This window comes from Candida pseudojiufengensis (assembly GCF_024610245.1).
Source record: "Candida pseudojiufengensis strain CBS 10847 chromosome Unknown scaffold4, whole genome shotgun sequence".
NCBI classification, from domain to species: domain Eukaryota; kingdom Fungi; phylum Ascomycota; class Pichiomycetes; order Serinales; family Debaryomycetaceae; genus Lodderomyces; species Lodderomyces pseudojiufengensis.
The window spans coordinates 486,884-506,086 of record NW_026261529.1 but is presented as its reverse complement, the minus strand read 5'-3'; the positions used below and the strand labels follow the sequence as shown (position 1 = coordinate 506,086).

The following is a 19,203-nucleotide window of genomic DNA, read 5'->3' as shown; positions in this document are numbered from 1 at the left end:
GGTTAATTTCCTGAAAGCTTCTGTAAAGTTTCCAAAAGTGATGCATTCGAATCTTGCTGATTTGATTGAGGTTGAGAATAGGAACTATTTGCATTTTGAGTTTGATTTGATTGTAATCTAGAAAGCAATGCATTTGGGCCAGTTGCTTGAGCATTATTTTGAATTGGGTTATTGTATCTAGAATTTGGGTTAGGAGTAGTGGTTTGATGGGGTTGAGGTACATTTCCATAAGGTTGATTATTAACAGGATTAGGTCCATAATTTCCTCTTGGACCTCTACCATCTCTACGCAAATCAGAACTTCCATAATTTATTGTAGGTCCCCTGAAACTTGGCTGCGGTTGAGGCGGTGGCTGTTGAGCAGGGTTCATTGACATCAAAGGAGAAGTACCGTGTTGTTGTTGCTGTTGCTGTTGTAATAGATTTATCATATTTTGAACTTGAGCCGGGTCAAGAGATTGTAAAGTTTGCAAATAGTTCTGATTGCTAGGTGCTGGTTGATGAGGCTGAGGTATTGGAACTCCATATTGATTGAAATTTGGTTGAGGAGGTGCTTGTAGTTGAGGTGCACCATAAGGGTTGTAGTCCTGATGCTGTTGTGGAGGCACTTGTGGTATATAAGGTGAAAACTGAGCTTGTGGAACTTGACCATATGGCTGTTGCTGTGGAATGTATGGTTGTTGTTGGGGAATTTGATTATCATTCGACCAATTTTGATTAAAGTTGTTTCTATTTCGATTAAAATTATCATTAAATCTTCCCTTACCACCTCTACCACCTTTCCCACCTCTATTTCCAAAGTTTCTTCCTCTATTATTTTCATTATGATGATGGCGGCCACCAGTTTTATTGTTGTGTTTATCATTATCATTATAACTTGTATCTTGAGGAAAATAAGGCGGTGGATTGTCTCCATATTTTGCTAATTTCACTTTGGTCATAATTTCAGCAGCCTCTTCCGGATCTATATCTGCATATTCATCAAATTTTATTCCTCCATTTAGTTGAGTTTCATAAGTTTGAAGATCAACTTTTTGTTCTTTAATAACACAAGCACCTAAAACACCAGAGTAAGCAGCTTCACTAAGCACATCAGTAATATTCTTTTGAGTGACATCTTCAGTGTCAACAGTAATTTGAGCATTAGCAAATGTTTTTTTAACTTTTCTGATGAAAAATACAGATGATTTCCCAGTAATAAACACACTACAATCACAATTGCCTTTAATTCTCTTTCTACTTGGCTCATCATCAGCTTGTCTTTCTCGTCCTCTTCCATTAAAATTTGGATTATTAACTTCAGGATTACCAGAACGTCTTGATTTTTGAGGTTTTGACGCGTCTAACCTCAATGTTTTGTTGTGTAATGGAACACCTTCTTCTCCCTTGATACACTCCATACAAGCTTCTGCTGTTCTAAATTGTGTAAATCCATAACCTGCTTTTATAGCAATTTGAATGACTTCTCCGTATTTTGAGAAAATTCGAAACAAATCTTGTTTTGAAATAGTATTAGCTGGTAAGTTACCAACAAATAGTCTCAGTTTATCTGGAAACTCATCCCAATTCTGCAAATTCATATAATGATTTTCCCTTTCTATGAAATCTTCGTATTCTTGTTCTTCTTCTTCTGACATTGGAGCTGTTATATTTGGTCTACGACAGTATTCATTAATTGGTATCAATGGAACTGGGTCTTTCAAATTTTTGAAAGGCTTATTATATGAGTAAACTTGATTATAATTCATATGACTACCAGGAAAGCTATCTCCCAAACTATCAATGCGTTTCTGAAATATTTGTGCTTGTTGATCTAAACCTAATTGTAGAATTTCTGCATTTTTTGCAATTTCATCTTGAATGATGTATTCAAATGCTTGACGAATGACAGAATCCGATGCTTTTGGCAAATTCAGGGTTTGAGGTGTTGTTTTTGATGACGAAGTTGTAGGTAATGATGGTTTTGGGGGTAAATTAGGTACAGCGGGTTGATCTATTTCAGGATCATACTCGTCGTCATCATCTTTCTTTTCATCATTTGATTGATTATTAGTTTGTTCACCATGTGGGTTTTCAGTTAAACTCACTTCTGGAGGACCATTATCTACTTCATCTGTTTTAAATCTTTCGACTTTGTCTTCATTCTGCTCTTCACCTATATCACCGTCCAGTTCATCATCAGATGTTTGCCCTTCCAAAGCTTGATCTTCTATCACTTTCGGTTGCTCAACAATTCGAACAGATTTTTTCTTTTTCTGGGTATTAGACTCCAAAATTAAAGGCGATGACTCGGATGCATCATGCGTCTTATCAGTTTCTCTATCGTATGTTTCTTCATGAATTTCATCAGTTTTCTTATCGTTTGTTGAACCGACCTGTTCTTTATCACTTTCATTTTGTGATTCATTAACAACAAATTTGTCCACGCTAATGTCTTCCTTTTCATCTGTAACTGGTTGGTTTATTGAAGAGTTATCATTCACTTCGTCGACCGACTTGGTTTCCGTAGATGGCAGCCTTTCTGATCCCTTCCTATGTAGCGTTATTGGATTGACCTCCATTATTAGTTTGATTAAGTTTTGTAGAATTGAATGATAACATGTACTGTTTTCTTGCTTACTACATAAAGCTGTTTCGCCCTTTTGATATTGAAATTGTCACTACCAACTGCTTTTTTTATTATGTAATTTTCCATACGTAATTACGTAATTCATAGCTATTTACCAAAATGGAAATAATCAAAACATTACAATTTTATAACTTGGATCCATCATTCTTATCACTTGAAAAGAAACATCAAGTTACTTTATCACAACTGAACTTCTTTGCTCAAACCAATTTCTACCTACCACTATTGATTACTAGTTACCATTTTTTGTTCTGGGAAAGATGGCGTTATTTCAAAATTTTAGCACACACTCTTTAAGATCAACAAGAGGTTTCAAATTAAAGCAACCATCCCCTATATCTAGTCCGCAACCAATCAACAACTCAGCCTTTCCAATCCAGCAACAACAACAAAATACACATCAACAGGTGCCTTTGAATCAATTTCAAACCATAAACAAGGATCCAGCTTTTTCACAAGAACAACAATCGCAAATTGGTCAACCAGTGTCATCACATAAAGATATAAGAAGTTATGCTGAGCAAACTTTAGGGTCGGATAATGCTTTAATTCAAGCAGTAAAACTACCAAGAGACGAAGATTTGAACGAATGGTTAGCTATCCACGTGGTAGACTTTTATAATCAGATAAATATGTTATACGGTGCAATTACTGAATTTTGCTCCCCAGTGACATGCCCAAGAATGATAGCAACTGAAGAATATGAATATTTATGGCAAGATTCCAATCCTACTCCTTCTAATCCAAATGGTGTATCTTCCAATTATAATAGTGCCACAATAATATCTTCACCTAAGAAACCTGTATCATTACCAGCTTGTGAATATATCGAGAATTTAATGAATTGGGTCCAAAACTTTTTTGACAACGATAACATTTTTCCCTCTAAAATTGGGGCACCATTTCCACATCAATTTCCAACTTTAGTTAAAACCATAGTAAAAAGATTATTTAGAATTTATGCTCACATATATTGTCATCATTTTCATGAAATAAGTGAATTAGGTTTACAAAGTCATTTAAATACAAGTTTGAAACATTATGTGTTATTTGCTACTGAATTCAATTTGATAAGCAGGAAAGATTATGGACCATTGGAAGATCTAGTAGATACAATGTTGAATAGATAAAAGATTATAGGGATTATAAAAGCTCGACTTGACACATTATACATAAGTGATCGGATGGATATTGATTCATTCTAGGCTGTCCATTGGGTTTTGCACCCATTTCTTCTGGGGTTGGTAATTTAAGTAGTTTTGTTAATTTAATACCATATTTTGAAAGTTTTTGTGGTGAATCACTGTTTAATGGTTTATTAAATTCATTCTTATCCCATGGAATTATTATCATTATATAATCTAGCATCCCATTCCATTTATCTACCCAGTTTGAAAATGATGGTTCATTGTTCGTGTTCAAAGCATTTTTGGGATCAACAATTTTATAGCCAACAGAATATAGAGAAATCGCAATGACATTTAAATCATTATGTGCATTTTCAAGTTGACTCATAATTTCTTCCAGCTCTTTGGTCGGTATGAAAACATCTGGCTCTGGATTTTTCGGGTTATTTTGTCTTTCGATCTCTCTCTGGTCGAGAACTTTCGATTCATCCTCTTGACCACTTTCATCATCATTATCGCTATCATCCTCTTCTTGCATTTTATCTTCATCCTTTTCAACTTCCTCTTCCTCGTCTTCGTCATCCAATGATCGTTCTTTTGAAAAAGTGTAACTCAATGAACAACCTAAAGCATTCTTCACTGAACCTTCGTACACAACAGGTTTGTTTACCATCGATAAATATGGAGCATCAAATGGTTCTGAATTAAAATCTCCCGTGAAGAACGAATAAAATTCGTTATTCGTTTTCAAAAGTATACTCAATGTGTGTTGAAATTCTTTGAGCTTGTGTAGAATCATATATGTTTGTAAGCACCTTTCATAAGTACCAAAAGGATGCCAAAATAAATGAGTGGTCCCAATAATAATCCCGTGTTTATTCAGTAAATATGAATACTTGTTCAACAATTCTGGTTTAAATTCCAAAAAGCACATAAAGCCAACGTTCTTTGTGATGATTCTAGCATCCGGGAGTCTGACTTCATCAGGCAAATAATTAATATGATTGTCATATTTTATGAAAGATTGATATTTACAAGTAAAATAATTTAACTTAAATGCAATGACAAGTCCATGATTTTTCGTATTATATCTATAAAACTTCGAGTCATACCCTAACTTTTTCAATTCTTCCTGCCAAAAATGATAATATTGAAACTTGTCACATTCTTGTAAACATAAAATGGTTGGATTATACCAATTTATTTCCTCATGTAATATCTTTGACCTAACCGACCACTTTAATATTTTACCATTAGTTGGATATAAATCTCTTCGAATCAAACATTGAGCTAGCATATTATAGCTCATTATAGCAATATTAAATTTGGAATCATCGAGTGGCTCCACCTCAAGGAAGGGGCGCTTGATAAATTTTTCAATTGGTCCAGGTGAATCGAACACACCTCGAGCTTCTTTCTCTTTCCGCTCATTTTCTTTCCTTTCATTTCTTAGTCGTCGTTGTTTCTCTATGTATTCAGGTGTTATCTTAGATGGATCCATGGGCTTCTTTGTACCTTTTTTTTTCGTCATGTTGAATCAGCCGTGGGTTTTGGCTTTAGTTGCAAAATCATATTGATTTATTTTTTGGTTTTTTAATACATGTTTGAGATTTAATTTCAAAACTAATGATCTAAATTCTAACCACATTACATCATTGATAATGGACATCTATGAGAAGCTAAATCAAATACAAGACCAAGTGTTTTCACAATTAGACTTATTGGTTCAAACAACAGACATTAAAGATGAAGAAGAATACTCAATTGCTACATCAACTATTTTTTCACAAATCCATAAATTACTTCTAACTTTCAAAGACTACCTTCGAATAGTAAAATTAAGCAACCCTAAAGCAGCTGATTCATCCACTTATCAAATTTATGACTTGAAATATAAATCTTTAAAATCAAAACTAAAATTTTTAGAAATTTATATAAACGATACACGAGATAGAAATTTACAAGAATGGAGATTAGATCATTTCAATCTAACTGACTTATCATCAATTGGGAACGAATCCACAGAGTCTCAAATGAGAGAAGAATTATTTTCAAATAGATCGTTACAAAAAGCCAATGAAAAGTCAATCGCTCAACAAATTCAAGAACAGAACAACAAAATCACATCCTCATTACAATCTTCGAGAGATTTATTATCGGCTTCCATACTACAATCTGAATTAAATATTGATTCAATTGATCAACAAACGAAAGATTTGGCGAAATTAAATGAGAATTTTATTCAATTTAGTGATTTATTAAATAAACTGAAGGGTATAATTAAATTTATTGAGAAACAAGATAAGCAAGATAGACAAAGGATTTATTTGAGTGTTGGGTTTTTTTTATTATGCTGCTCTTGGGTCATTTATAGAAGAGTGTTACGAAGACCAATAAGAATCTTGTTATGGTCTTTCTTCAAAATTTTTAACATATTTGGCTGGTTGTTGAGTTTTGGAAAGAAAAGTCTGAATGTTGAAGAAAGAGATTTTACCGCTTCATTGATAGCGACATCACATGCAACAGTTGCTGACGCATTTTCTGCTACGTTGATCACTACTGTATCTGAAATTTTAGAAGCTACTATTTCAGCGGTATTGACAGATGGACTAGCAGATTGATAAATAAAAAGCCAACTTTTGTATGGGACGCATACCATTAAACCTACAAATCAGCATTTTGTCTGATAAAACCCACTTCAATCAACCATATTATACCCAATATTGTAATATCATATTTCCAGGTTTCTAGACTTTTAACGATATGAGACTGTTCACATATGAGATAAATCCATATAAATGTCCGCAGATATAATGAGCATTATTACTTACGACAATAGAATCCTAATTGGAGTGATAGAAATTTAGACGAAGAGGTCGATAAAGTTAAGCTTAATAATTGATTAAAAAATTTGAATGCTTAACTTACTATTGATTGCCAAAGATGTAATGCCAACGCCAGGATCATCGACTCAGCCATTAATTAAGGTAAAATACTTGAGGTACAAGAAAGACGAAATCGAAGACGGGTTTTTCACTGCTACATTTAACTCGACGCTAACAAAAATGGCCGCAGCATGAATATCGTTTTTACTAGGACTTATTACATTTTTACATACTTCGTCTATTGAGATTGAGCAAGAAAATGCGTCTTTAGTATATATAGTGGTCAAATAAAATCGAGGTTTTAACGTTAATTTTGTTCTATGAATTTAGCATTTTTTCTCTATTTCTCTAAACAACTTCTACTTTTACATTAGATCCTCCTTTTGAAGATGACTCCAAAGCAGCAGCCACAATCGCCAAATGATGAAAAGCTTTTGATGGTGGTACAACAATCAAATTTTTATCTTTCTTTATTACAGCTTCTGCAAAATTTTTAAATTCTTCTTCAAAAGTGTTTACTTCATCAATTTCAATAAGTGTCTTTTCACTCTTAGTTTGGCCGCTTGTACCAGTTTGGTAAGAAATTGTAGGTTTATTTAATGAAGGAGACCAATCATATGTAACTGAACCATTTGTTCCAAATATAGTAAAAGATGTAGATTTATCAGTTGCTCCAAATGCTGATCCATATGTAAATGTACCAATAACTCCACTTTTCAATTTCATTGTTGAAAATAAGATGTCATCAGTTCCACTTTGTTCTCTTACTTGTTTGGTTAAACCACTAACGGATTCGACATCACCTAATACTTCAATCAAAAGAGCTAATTGATGTACTCCTCCATCACTTAAAAATCCACCTATATGTTCAGGTTTTAATCTCCAACCGGTAGCAAGATATTTGTTTTCATCATTCCATGGTCCAGTTGCATTATAAGTAAAACCAATAATATCTCCAATTTTTGGTAACACTTCATTTTTAATAATTTTGATAGCTTTTAAAAATGACCAATTTTCCAACACAGCAATTGGTAAATCCGTTTTTTCACTCAACTTAACAATTTCTTTAGCTTGTTCTAAATTAGCAGCAATAGGTTTTTCAAAACATATTGGTTTGTTTTTTTCAATTGCTAATTTAACGGCATCTAAATTGAATTGAACTGGTAATAATGCATCCACAAAATCAACTTTAGAATCATTAAAAACTTCTTCTAATGAATCATATACTTTTTCTTTTGATATACCTGCTTTTTCAGCAAATGTTTCTGCTTTTGATTTTGTTCTATTATAAGCTGCAATTGGTTTCAAATTTGAAATTTTTTTAATAGTTGGTAAATGTGTATCTGTAGCGAAAATACCTGTTCCAACAATGGCTAAATTTAAAGGTGATGACATGACTTGATTGAATAGGTTTGACAAAGAACAAAAAACAAAATGGTAACTCAAAGTATTGGACTTAGCTTAAAAAAATTGGACCTTTTTAAAATCATTTTGAAACTTCGGACTTTTGGTAGGACCCTCCGCATGAGATATTATTTCGGAAAAATACATTTAAGTTGGGGGACTTAAAATTCAAAAACCAATTTTTGGAGGACTATGTTTCAATGGCTTACTAATTACCAACTCAAATATTGAACACAATAAATCAAATAGATTTTGAATATCAGGTCAATCAACGTCATTCATATCAATTATTTGTAATGGAAATGATTTTATAATGCTAGTGCTTTTCCTGGTATTTAGATTTGATTCGGCAAGAATTGAAGGGTAAGATTTTGAATCTTTCAATAAACTCAAAGTTATAAATGTTGATTTCGTTATTCCAATTAATGGTAATATAAACCTGCTTATATCAATGAAAGTATTTGAACCCAACACTTCTAACATCATTCGTTTGTGCCAGTGTAAATTTAGTTTAATAAATTTCCTACCATTGATTGAAAATACAAAAGGATATATTTGTTCAATTGAGATATACCAGGATGTTAGCAAATAATTGAAATCCAATAGTAATTCATCAAGCATCAAATCAGTGGAATTAGTTAATGCATAAATCGAAATGTCTATTGATGATAAAGTAATACATCTATTATAGTCTCTGAATAATTCTTCTTTGCAAATGATCGAAAATGAATGTTGTGAATCTCTCAGCACTTCTTCGGTAGTTGAATAGTCACATAGGGTCCAAAACTTTTGGAATTTGGATGAAATTAATTGAATTAAATCTGTATTTGAATCGTCCTCGATAAGTTTGTGATTGTTTATGAATATCTTTATGTTGATAGCTAAAGTTGAAGCTGGAATAACAACTGGACCCAATTTTAAGTCCAAGTTATGTTCTAGCATATAGTATATATCATTTTTACGTATATTGAGTGACATGTTCTTATGATAATTTGATTATAATAAGATCTTGAATTTTGCAACCAAATTACATTCATACACAAAAAAAATATAATGATACAATTTAATTCAATTAATGGACCAACTTAAATTTACATTACGTTCAAATGGAAAAGGTCTACTATTTCACAAACCAACAATAAATCTACAAACAACCCAACAACAAATCAAATCTTTACCCAATTTCAAATCAAAATTATTAGCATATTACAAGAGATTTTACAAATTAAGAAATTTTGAATGTTCTCCATCATTATTCAAAGTAGACAATTCTCCATATCATACTCCAACTATTACTTCAGATGAATACGTGACATTACTCAAACGTCAATTTCAACGAGGAGATTTTAATTTAAAACGTAAGAAATTTTTAGGTCTACCTCCAATAACAGAAGATGAATTGATTAATGAAAGGTTATTGAACACATTATGTTTTATCTTTAATCATACTACTGCTGCACCAAATCCAAAACTTGATAAACTAATAGTTACTGAACAAGATGAAATTGAATCTAGTGTTGATACATTAGAATCAAAAGTAGTTAGTACGATACTACGAATGGATTATGATTGTCCTAACTTTATTAAATATGATTTCAAATTTGATTGGGTGAAACAGATTGATGCTTGGTTGGATAACAATAGAAATGAGGAGAAGGAACCATTAGCAGACATGGAGAAGGAGAATCAAAAAAGTAAAAAAGGAAAAAAATCTGGAAAACAAGGTCCAATTGGATTGGATTATCTCAAGTATAAACAATATTATACCACTTTAATGAGAATGAATGAAAGTTTAAAAACATGTTTTTGAATAATTCATTGAGCTTGAGTAGTTTGTGTGAATGATGGGTGTATATTACATTACTGTTTATAAAAGTTGGTGTCTAGAATTTATCCTGTATATACTAGCTCTTATATATTGCATTTGTAAAATATAATATCAGCAACTATTATCTACAGTTTACCAAAATTTTCAAACTTAGCATATAAATCATATAATATAAAGTAAAATGGGTTGGTTATCATTCGGATCAACTAAATCAGAAATTCCTCCTCAACAACAACCACCATTGCCAACAACAAATCTTCAACAGAGATCTCATAGTCAACTAACTACACCGCAATCACCGATAATTGATTCAAATTATCCAAAAGATACTCAATCATATCAACAACAATTAAACAATCAAGAGTCAGATATTGAAACCACGTTAAACCAATTAAGTCATAAACAATTATCATCAAATGCAACAACTGATTCTAAAACAATTGAACAAACATCAAATATAAATGTTCAAACAATAAATACAAAAGAAGTAACTGGAGTAGTTACTAAATTTTTAGAAAGTTATCCTATATCAAATTTATTTATTATAGATGGTGAAAGAGATTTAAAAAAACTGATAATATGTACTTCAAATAACGATAATGGTAAAACTTGTTTAAAATTAGGTATTAATTCAATTGAATTATTTAAAATAATGCAAAAAAATGAATATTTTTGTTCTTTACCAAATGATGTTGATGCAACTTATTTTGAATGTAGAAAAATACAGTAAAGGAGTAATATAAAAGAGATATTACAATTTTTTAAGTTAAAATTTTATAAATATAATAAACATTCATCACTGCGTTAACTATTAATTTTAGTATTTAAACTATACTAAATATATATTTCATCTCTTTATACCATAAATGATTCTCCACATCCACAAGTACCTTTTGAATTTGGATTTTTAAAAATAAATCTTGAGCTTAATTTATCATCTAACCAATCCATTTCTGAACCAACAATTGAAAATAATGCTTTTGAATCTATTAATACTTTAACACCATCTTGTTCAACAGTTTCATCAAATTTTCCAGGTTTATCAACATATTCTAAATTATAAGTTAATCCACTACAACCTCTATTTCTAACACCAATTCTTATTAATTTTGGAGTTGGTTGATCTAATAAAGCTTGTAAATGTTTTATTGCATTTGATGATAATGTTATTAATGCTTTTCTTGGTTTCAAAGTTCTTTTCTTTTTAGGAGTAGATGTTGTATTTGTAGTGGGTATAGTTGATGTGGTTTTGGGTATTGATGCTTGAGTAGATTTAGTATTTTGTATTGAAGATGATGCTGCTTGAGTTTCAGGATCAAATGCTATATCTATTATTTCAGAAGCTGGTTCTGATGGTTTCTGTTGCTGTGATTGTTGTTGAGGCATTGTTTCTTTTTTGAACCTCGAGGTCCTCAGCCTCCGTACTGGTACTTGAGATTGTGATTGTGATTGTGATTGTAATTGAGGTATTTGTTGTTGAGGTTTTGGTGATTGTGATGAAATAGGTGATGATGGAAATCCTAACGAATGTTTAGCCCATTTATTTAAAGGAGTTTTGGTGTTACTACTTGTATCATTCCTATCTATAAGTTTTGGTTCTCTATTTTGATCATTATTATAAAAAAATGAAGATGAAGATGGATTAGTATTACCGGTTGATAAAGGTATTGTTTGTATGTATCTTTTATTACTATTACTACTATTAGTTTTAATTTCTTGTGATAAAAACCTCTTAGTCAATTGTATCGTCGATAATGATCTTCTTGCTATCATAATCTTAGTGCTTGGTGAGAATATATATGGTTATCTGATCTAAAATGCAAATTTTTGAAAATGAATTTAAAATTGGGGATGTGTTTGCTGTATTTCCTGTAAGTCTAAACCTTGAACTGAAGTCAAATATGTTTTAACTGTAATATGTAATGTGATATACTAATTTATTGTAAATATAAATGATCTTTTGTAAATGTTATTTGTAAAGTAATTGATAAAGCAATGATCTAATATAATTATTAATAATAACTACAATAGTAATAGTAATAGTAATAGTAATATAGTACTGTATTATAATTTATTGTGTGTGTGTGTATAAAAGTTAATAATTCTAAATAATTCTTAAATTGTCACTAAATACACTACCATACTTTATAAATATGTGACATATTATTTTACTATTATATAACGTAATAATATTTCTAATTGATTTAATTGGTTAATTTAAAAATACTAACAACAATTTTCGATTCCGATAAATTGAAAATGCTTTCATAGAATAGAATTATATTTTTCAAAAAATCCATATAGCTCGAAACATTTACTTCAACAAACTATTAATTACAATGCTAATCGAGTGTCACTAGCTTCATTAACTAATTTGTTTCACGCTTATAAGCGCTTCTACATTCTTAAAGTTTATTTGAAACTAATTGTTTGAAAATTTGCAACTAAACCAAAAAAAAAAAAACAACAACCTACTAAGTATTTTGTAAAATGTATTCTTTGTATTACTTTATATAGATACCCATAATAGATTCGAGCAAGTAAAAATGTCTTTGACAAGTCTTCAAAATACTGAGGATTCTAAACTACTTCTCAAACCTGTTTTGAATCAAATTGTGGTTGTTTCAAAATGTTTTTGCGCTCATTTTTTGAAATAATATGGTTTACTCTTAACGTGTGCGGTACGGATGCAGCTTATTTTTTATTCAAGAAATTACATAAGAATTGTTTGATATAACGAATATGGCAAACTCTAGAATCAAATTGATCGCAAAGTTGATTACTACTTGGTTTTAAAACTTTCTCCACTAATTATTTCAGAAGAATTGCTACTGGAAAATAAAGTTAACAAGATCGACTTAAAAAGAACTGGCAATATTTTTGATGCATAAGAAGTGCAAGTTCGTGTAAGTGGTTATAGCAAGATCAACGGCTGAAACAGTCAGCCAAAAGGTACGAGAGTATTTCTCAGTCGAACAGCGATGATTCTAGATATTAAAGAGAAAGAGACATCGTTTGAATTTGTTTATGATTCAACTTCAGCTGTTCAGTCAAGAGTTCTCTTGATCAAGTTTCAAAAAAAAAAACGATCCTATCCCACATTTTTGATCATATCTCTATCATTTACTATCATTTACTACGATCGTTAACTTTTTGCCATGTCTAATATTTCTAATCTATTTGTATTAATATTTGTACATAATCTATGTGACTCTATTCATATTACTTACTAGATTGACTTTTGTGTGATCTATCATCAGCCTGTATATTCGATTCATTATCAACGTCTTCTTCATCTTCATTTATTATAAAATTATCAGTATCATAATCAGCAGAATTTAATTCAATTTCATTATGACTTCCCATCTCCAAATCATCATCAAAATTACCAAATACCAATACATCATCATTCACAAATCCTCTTTGACGAAAACTTGCCAATTTTATTTGCATTTTGTTATAAATTATATAAGTTACTAAAGTAGCTGCACTACCTGTGATTATTATACTTATAATGTCCACTATCTTGCTTGTTGTCGAACTTTCATTATCACCTAAGTCTTTCAATTTTGCTCCAACAAACAAATGTATTAATAGTTTTGGTGATGTAATGATTGTGGCTAATACATATGTCGTTATTGGTAGATTTGGAATTGCTGCTAAAGCACCATTGGATAGTGAATAAGGTAACGGACACAATCTTATCAATATCAATAGTAACAATGAATTATCTTCATTTAAAATTTCCGCAAAAGCTTTGAAATTTTCATTATATGCCATTAGTTTATTCGCTTGATTATTTAAAAAATATCTAAAGATCAAAAATGAAGCGGTTGAACCTGCAACTGCAGCTGATGCTAAAATTGGCCATCCTTGTGGAAAACCATATATCATTCCAGTAAGAAAACTTAATGCTGAAAATCCAATTAATGGTGGAAATCCAACTATAAATATCAATGAAAATATAATCAAATTACCATATTTTAAATCATGCCACTCATTTGATATCAGTATCAATATTCTTATAAAATAGCTATGAAAAATAATAAACAATGTTCCCAATATTACCAATATTATGAAACCAAATACTAGTAAAGCTTTGATAGGAATTGATTGTTCAATGAACCATTCTTTAAATTTTTTGCCAGTATGAATTAGACTTGCTACCTTTTGAGCAATTGTCTCTCTTAGTGTAGGGGTATTTCTGAATTGATCGTAGTTGACCCGACTATCTGTTGAAGGTAGATGTGGCATGCAAATAAAATCGTTATTTAGGTTAGTTGAAAGTTATAATTCTTAGTTTCAATTCATATGATCTCTATCTTTGCTTCTAAAATTGGTTCATGCTGCTAAGCTTTTTTCTTTTATTTCTTAGTGGAAAATTCAAGCCGCATAACTTCCTGATCTGAACTTGTTTCAAAAATATTCTTTAATTCTTATCTTCTCTTGCATTTTGTAAAAGTGATAAATTCTTTGAATATCTTTTAAATTTTAATCGTGGAGACTTACACCTGCAATCGAGAGAGATAAAAATGCTAAATTTGTCTCATTTCATTATGATTAGTTTGCGATTCACGTGTCCCAAATTTACAATAGATTATAAATCAAAAATTTAAATTAGTACAGACAATTATAGTCAGTTTTTCAATTAAAAATAGCGTGGCTCAAATACAACCATTTGGATGGAAAACAACATATGAAAATCATATTTAGAAGTAATGGTTTGAATACGAATTTGTTTTATCATTAAAGGGTCTAAGTTACTAGTTAATTGATACGCGCAAGACTATTATTGATATTCCTATTGTATTGAAAAGATCAGCATTAGAAACTCGAAAAAAAAAAAAAAAAGTTGTTGATCTTCGAGTTATCACTGCAACGTGCATAAATCTTTTTTAGAGAACCTCGATAATTTCCTATTTCCTATTGTCAAAGATCTATTGTTCACTCGTATCTTTGTTGCAAGATAGAAAAAAGAATCGAGGTTTAGGGCTAATTATGTTGCACGTTGTATAATCAACAATAGTCAATCATAAACATAAATATTAATAACAAGATGTGAAGTATAATCAAGGTTATGCAATTTGCAAATATAATGGAACTGGTTCCCAATTAATTCCTAAATTCACTTTCAGGTTTAGTTTTCAAACTGATTCAACATCTACAAGTGAAATGCTTTTATCATTATTGTTAATATTATACCATTTATCAATTATAGCGGCATCATTTATAGCTGCATCCTCAGATGGTTATGCTCCTGTTAAAGTATCTTGTCCTGGTGGTCAATTGACTAGATCATCAACAACGGGCTTAAATCCAGATGAACAATCATATATCAATTCAAGATATCAAATTGCAAAGCAAAATTTGGCTACTTTCCTTAATGATGCTAATTTGAAAGACTTTGATGTATCTAATTTTCTTAATAATGCAAATCCAACTATAGGTTTAGCATTTTCTGGTGGTGGATATAGAGCACAACTCTGTGGAGCTGGTCAATATGCTGCTTTAGATTCAAGAACTAATGTTGTAAATGGTAAAGGATTAGGTGGCATTTTACAATCTTCGAGTTACATTTCAGGATTATCTGGTGGTGCATGGCTTGTTGGATCATTAGTGTCGAATAACTTGATTTCAATTGATGACTTAATTAATCAAAATTCACTTTGGCAAACAGAACATTCAATTTTATCACCTTCTGGTAATTTTTTGAAAGATATTGGTGCTTATTTCAAAATTGGAGAACAAGTTCATGGTAAAGAAAGTGCAGGATTTGATGTCACTATTACCGATATTTGGGGAAGAGCATTAAGTTATCAATTATTAGCTAATTCACCAAACAATGGAGCAGGCAGTAAATTCAGTGATATTATAAACCAACCAAATTTTCAAAATCATTATAGTCCACTTCCTATTTTAGTAGCAGATGGAAGAGCACCAGGCACTAGTGTTATTAATTTGAACAGTACAGTATTTTCAATAACTCCATTTGAAGTAGGAAGTGAATCACCTTCTTTACAATCATTTGTTCAAACAAAGTATTTGGGTACAGAATTAGATAATGGTTATCCCGTTGATTCATCAACTTGTATTAATTCATTTGACAATGCTGGGTTTTTATTTGGAACTTCCTCCTCATTATTTAATGGAATAATACTTACATTAGGTCAAACTAAATTGCCCAATTTTATTACAGATTTAATTAACAAATTTGCTGTCGATCCATTTGAAAAGTTAAATGTTGATGTTGCTAATTACAGTCCCAATCCATTTTACAAAAGTTCAAATCCAGATACATCAATCGCGAAATCAAAGACTTTATATTTGGTAGATGGAGGAGAAGATGGTCAAAATGTTCCATTGGATCCTTTATTGCATCGTAATTTAAGTACGATCTTTGCTTTTGATAATTCAGCAGATAATTTACAGTGGCCAGATGGTACAAGTTTAGTTAAAACTTATGAACGTCAATTTTCAGCAGAAGGGAAAAATTCCGCATTTCCATACGTTCCTGATTCAAATACTTTTAGAAATTTAAATTTAACAGCTAAACCAACTTTCTTCGGTTGTGATGCTAAAAATTTGACAGGTTTAGCTGATGATGTATTCAGTGTTCCTTTAGTAATTTATTTTGCAAATCGTCCCTACTCATATTGGTCAAACACATCAACATTTAAGTTAGAATATGATATTGATGAAAGAAACTCAATAATTTCTAATGGTTTTGCGGTTGCATCAAGATTAAATGGTACAATAGATTTGGAATGGAATGCTTGTGTAGGTTGTGCAATTATAAGAAGAGAACAAGAAAGATTAGGTCATGATCAAACTGATCAATGTAAAAAATGTTTTCAAAAATATTGTTGGGATGGAACTATATATCAAGGTAATCCAATAGGTGATAATTTTGATGAAAGTGGGTTAACTGTTGTTGCTAATGATTATACTAGTAACTCGATACCTGGGTTTTTTGAAACAGGTCCAAATTTAAAGAAAAGAGAGTAAGGAAATTCATGGTAAGGAGAATTTTCGATGGTAATAAAGACTAATTTTAATTTATTAATGCAATATTTCGATTTTATAACGTTGACTTGCGTAGACATGACGATCTTTGGAATTTTTAATTCGTGACACTCAAAAGTAGTGTGTCTTGTTGTTGTTGAAAGTTAGTAATTTTGATAAAAATCAATTTATTTTTCCTTAACAAAATTTTGTTTACCATACAAAAAATTATGCTGCAAAAAAAAAAAAAATTGTTTTATTTTACAACCACTTTTGAATAAAACACTTTCATAAAACCAATACAACTGATACAATTTTAAATGTTATTCGAATTTCTTATAATTGTCATTTCAATTGCGTCTTGGGCAACCTCGGCGTCATCTCATGGGTATGAACCAGAAAAGTCTACATGTCCAATTAACCCATTAGTTAGATCAGCAACAGGTTTAAGTAAAGAAGAAACAAATTATATTGAATCACATTATGTTCTTGCAAAACAAAGTTTAGAAGCTTATTTAAGTAAATTAGATTATTTTAATGCATCAAAGTTTTTAAGTGAAGCAAATCCAACAATTGGTTTAGCATTTTCTGGTGGTGGTTATAGAGCACAACTTTGTGGAGCAGGTCAATATGCTGCTTTAGATTCAAGAACTAATGTTGTAAATGGTAAAGGATTAGGTGGTTTATTACAATCTTCAAATTATATTGTTGGTTTATCAGGAGGTTCATGGTTGGTTGGATCTGTTGTATCCAGTAATTTAATTTCTATTGATGAATTAATCAACAATAATCAATTATGGCAAACAACTAATTCAATTTTAAATTATTTTGATAATTCTGTTGAAAATTTAGAAATGTGGTTTGATATTGGTGAACAAGTTTTAGATAAACAAGAAGCTGGATTTGGTATTAGTATCACTGATGTTTGGGGAAGAGCTTTAAGTTATCCATTGTTAACTACAAAGCCTTATTATGGTGCTGGTTATAGATTTAATGATGTTTTGAATGAAACAAATTTTAGAAATCACTATAGTCCATTTCCAATTTTGGTTGCATTAGGTAGGGTACCAAATACAAATATTAGTCCAAGCAATAGTACTGTTTTCTCCTTAACTCCTGTTGAATTGGGAAGTGAATCGCCATATTTAGGTAAATTTGTTCAGTCAAAATATTTAGGAACAAAGTTAGATTCTGGTCAACCAATTAATGATGAATCATGTGTTCAAGGATTTGATAATACTGGATTCTATTATGGTACTAGTTCAAGTGTTTTCAATGAAGTTGTTTTATATTTGGATAACTCAACCCTTCCTGATTTTTTAAAAGAATTGATTACTGAAATTTTATTAGATCCAATTGAAAAAGCAAATGTAGATGTTGCAATTTATGATCCAAATCCATTTTATTCCAAAAACAATGCAAATAATACTATTGAAGAATCAGAATCATTATATTTGGTAGATGGTGGGGAAGATGGTCAAAATGTTCCATTGTATCCATTATTGAAAAGAAATGTTAGCTGTATAGTAGCATTTGATAATTCAGCGGATTATTTGAATTGGCCAGATGGTACAAGTTTAGTTACAACTTATGAAAGACAGTTCTCAAAAGCTGGTGAAAATACTCCATTTCCATATGTACCAGGTCAATCATCATTTAGAAACTTAAATTTAACTTCAAAACCTACATTTTTTGGATGTGATGCAAAAAATCTTTCAACATTAACTGATAATATTTATGGTGTTCCTATAGTTGTTTATATTGCTAATCGTCCTTTCACATATTGGAGCAATACATCGACTTTCAAATTAGAATATAGTTTGACTGAACGTAATGCTATGATATCAAATGGATTTGCAGTTGCTTCAAGATTGAATGGTACATTAGATGAAGATTTTGATGTTTGTGTTGGATGTGCAATTATTCACAGAGAGGAAGAAAGACTTGGTATTGAACAAACTGATCAATGTAAAAAATGTTTTAAAAAGTATTGTTGGGATGGAACAATTTACACTGGAAATCAAGTTTATGATAATTTTGATGATAATGGTGTAACTAATGATTGGTCTTGGTATAATAAAGATACTATTCCAGGATATAATTTAACTTCTCCAACAAAATTTAAACACCATGGAAGCATTCCGAAACGGAATAAAACCGTAAATTGTAATTGCACTGCTCCGACCCATTGGAGAAAAATTCATTACTAAATTCATTAATATGCTAGGAACCTGAGAGCTAATATAGCTAATTAATCTAATTGAAAAAAAAAAAAGAATGCAATCATTAATTAATTTCTACCTATATCGTTATAAATATATTTACTTT

The 19,203-nt window shown here is 30.7% G+C and overlaps 12 protein-coding genes across 12 annotated transcripts; 6 read left to right on the top strand and 6 right to left on the bottom strand. All coding sequences in view use genetic code 12, as the record gives it.

Annotated features, from left to right (window-relative positions):
* Nucleotides 1-2: 2 nt before the first annotated feature.
* On the bottom strand, nucleotides 3-2,561 carry NAB3 (Nab3p; the record flags this gene model as incomplete). The annotated part of the gene is made up of 1 exon (XM_051757659.1): nucleotides 3-2,561. The coding sequence occupies one exon, from the start codon at nucleotides 2,559-2,561 to the stop codon at nucleotides 3-5; it is 2,559 nt and encodes an 852-aa protein (XP_051614363.1).
* Nucleotides 2,562-2,889: 328 nt separating this feature from the next.
* On the top strand, nucleotides 2,890-3,759 carry MOB1 (Mob1p; the record flags this gene model as incomplete). Its single annotated transcript, XM_051757658.1, has 1 exon — nucleotides 2,890-3,759. The coding sequence occupies one exon, from the start codon at nucleotides 2,890-2,892 to the stop codon at nucleotides 3,757-3,759; it is 870 nt and encodes a 289-aa protein (XP_051614362.1).
* Nucleotides 3,760-3,772: 13 nt separating this feature from the next.
* KGF55_002920 (RNA exonuclease) lies at nucleotides 3,773-5,287 on the bottom strand (the record flags this gene model as incomplete). The annotated part of the gene is made up of 1 exon (XM_051757657.1): nucleotides 3,773-5,287. One exon carries the CDS (start codon nucleotides 5,285-5,287, stop codon nucleotides 3,773-3,775), a length of 1,515 nt encoding a protein of 504 aa, XP_051614361.1.
* A 130-nt stretch (nucleotides 5,288-5,417) lies between these two features.
* On the top strand, nucleotides 5,418-6,377 carry SEC20 (Sec20p; the record flags this gene model as incomplete). The annotated part of the gene is made up of 1 exon (XM_051757656.1): nucleotides 5,418-6,377. One exon carries the CDS (start codon nucleotides 5,418-5,420, stop codon nucleotides 6,375-6,377), a length of 960 nt encoding a protein of 319 aa, XP_051614360.1.
* Nucleotides 6,378-6,989: 612 nt separating this feature from the next.
* KGF55_002918 (uncharacterized protein) lies at nucleotides 6,990-8,036 on the bottom strand (the record flags this gene model as incomplete). Its single annotated transcript, XM_051757655.1, has 1 exon — nucleotides 6,990-8,036. The coding sequence occupies one exon, from the start codon at nucleotides 8,034-8,036 to the stop codon at nucleotides 6,990-6,992; it is 1,047 nt and encodes a 348-aa protein (XP_051614359.1).
* Nucleotides 8,037-8,309: 273 nt separating this feature from the next.
* On the bottom strand, nucleotides 8,310-9,023 carry KGF55_002917 (uncharacterized protein; the record flags this gene model as incomplete). The annotated part of the gene is made up of 1 exon (XM_051757654.1): nucleotides 8,310-9,023. The coding sequence occupies one exon, from the start codon at nucleotides 9,021-9,023 to the stop codon at nucleotides 8,310-8,312; it is 714 nt and encodes a 237-aa protein (XP_051614358.1).
* Nucleotides 9,024-9,120: 97 nt separating this feature from the next.
* KGF55_002916 (uncharacterized protein) lies at nucleotides 9,121-9,855 on the top strand (the record flags this gene model as incomplete). The annotated part of the gene is made up of 1 exon (XM_051757652.1): nucleotides 9,121-9,855. One exon carries the CDS (start codon nucleotides 9,121-9,123, stop codon nucleotides 9,853-9,855), a length of 735 nt encoding a protein of 244 aa, XP_051614357.1.
* Nucleotides 9,856-10,054: 199 nt separating this feature from the next.
* On the top strand, nucleotides 10,055-10,603 carry KGF55_002915 (uncharacterized protein; the record flags this gene model as incomplete). Its single annotated transcript, XM_051757651.1, has 1 exon — nucleotides 10,055-10,603. One exon carries the CDS (start codon nucleotides 10,055-10,057, stop codon nucleotides 10,601-10,603), a length of 549 nt encoding a protein of 182 aa, XP_051614356.1.
* Nucleotides 10,604-10,728: 125 nt separating this feature from the next.
* On the bottom strand, nucleotides 10,729-11,646 carry ISA1 (Fe-binding Fe/S cluster assembly protein; the record flags this gene model as incomplete). Its single annotated transcript, XM_051757650.1, has 1 exon — nucleotides 10,729-11,646. The coding sequence occupies one exon, from the start codon at nucleotides 11,644-11,646 to the stop codon at nucleotides 10,729-10,731; it is 918 nt and encodes a 305-aa protein (XP_051614355.1).
* Nucleotides 11,647-13,095: 1,449 nt separating this feature from the next.
* KGF55_002913 (uncharacterized protein) lies at nucleotides 13,096-14,127 on the bottom strand (the record flags this gene model as incomplete). The annotated part of the gene is made up of 1 exon (XM_051757649.1): nucleotides 13,096-14,127. The coding sequence occupies one exon, from the start codon at nucleotides 14,125-14,127 to the stop codon at nucleotides 13,096-13,098; it is 1,032 nt and encodes a 343-aa protein (XP_051614354.1).
* Nucleotides 14,128-15,045: 918 nt separating this feature from the next.
* On the top strand, nucleotides 15,046-16,878 carry KGF55_002912 (uncharacterized protein; the record flags this gene model as incomplete). The annotated part of the gene is made up of 1 exon (XM_051757648.1): nucleotides 15,046-16,878. The coding sequence occupies one exon, from the start codon at nucleotides 15,046-15,048 to the stop codon at nucleotides 16,876-16,878; it is 1,833 nt and encodes a 610-aa protein (XP_051614353.1).
* A 317-nt stretch (nucleotides 16,879-17,195) lies between these two features.
* Nucleotides 17,196-19,085, top strand: KGF55_002911 (PLB2; the record flags this gene model as incomplete). The annotated part of the gene is made up of 1 exon (XM_051757647.1): nucleotides 17,196-19,085. One exon carries the CDS (start codon nucleotides 17,196-17,198, stop codon nucleotides 19,083-19,085), a length of 1,890 nt encoding a protein of 629 aa, XP_051614352.1.
* Between the last annotated feature and the right edge of the window lie 118 nt (nucleotides 19,086-19,203).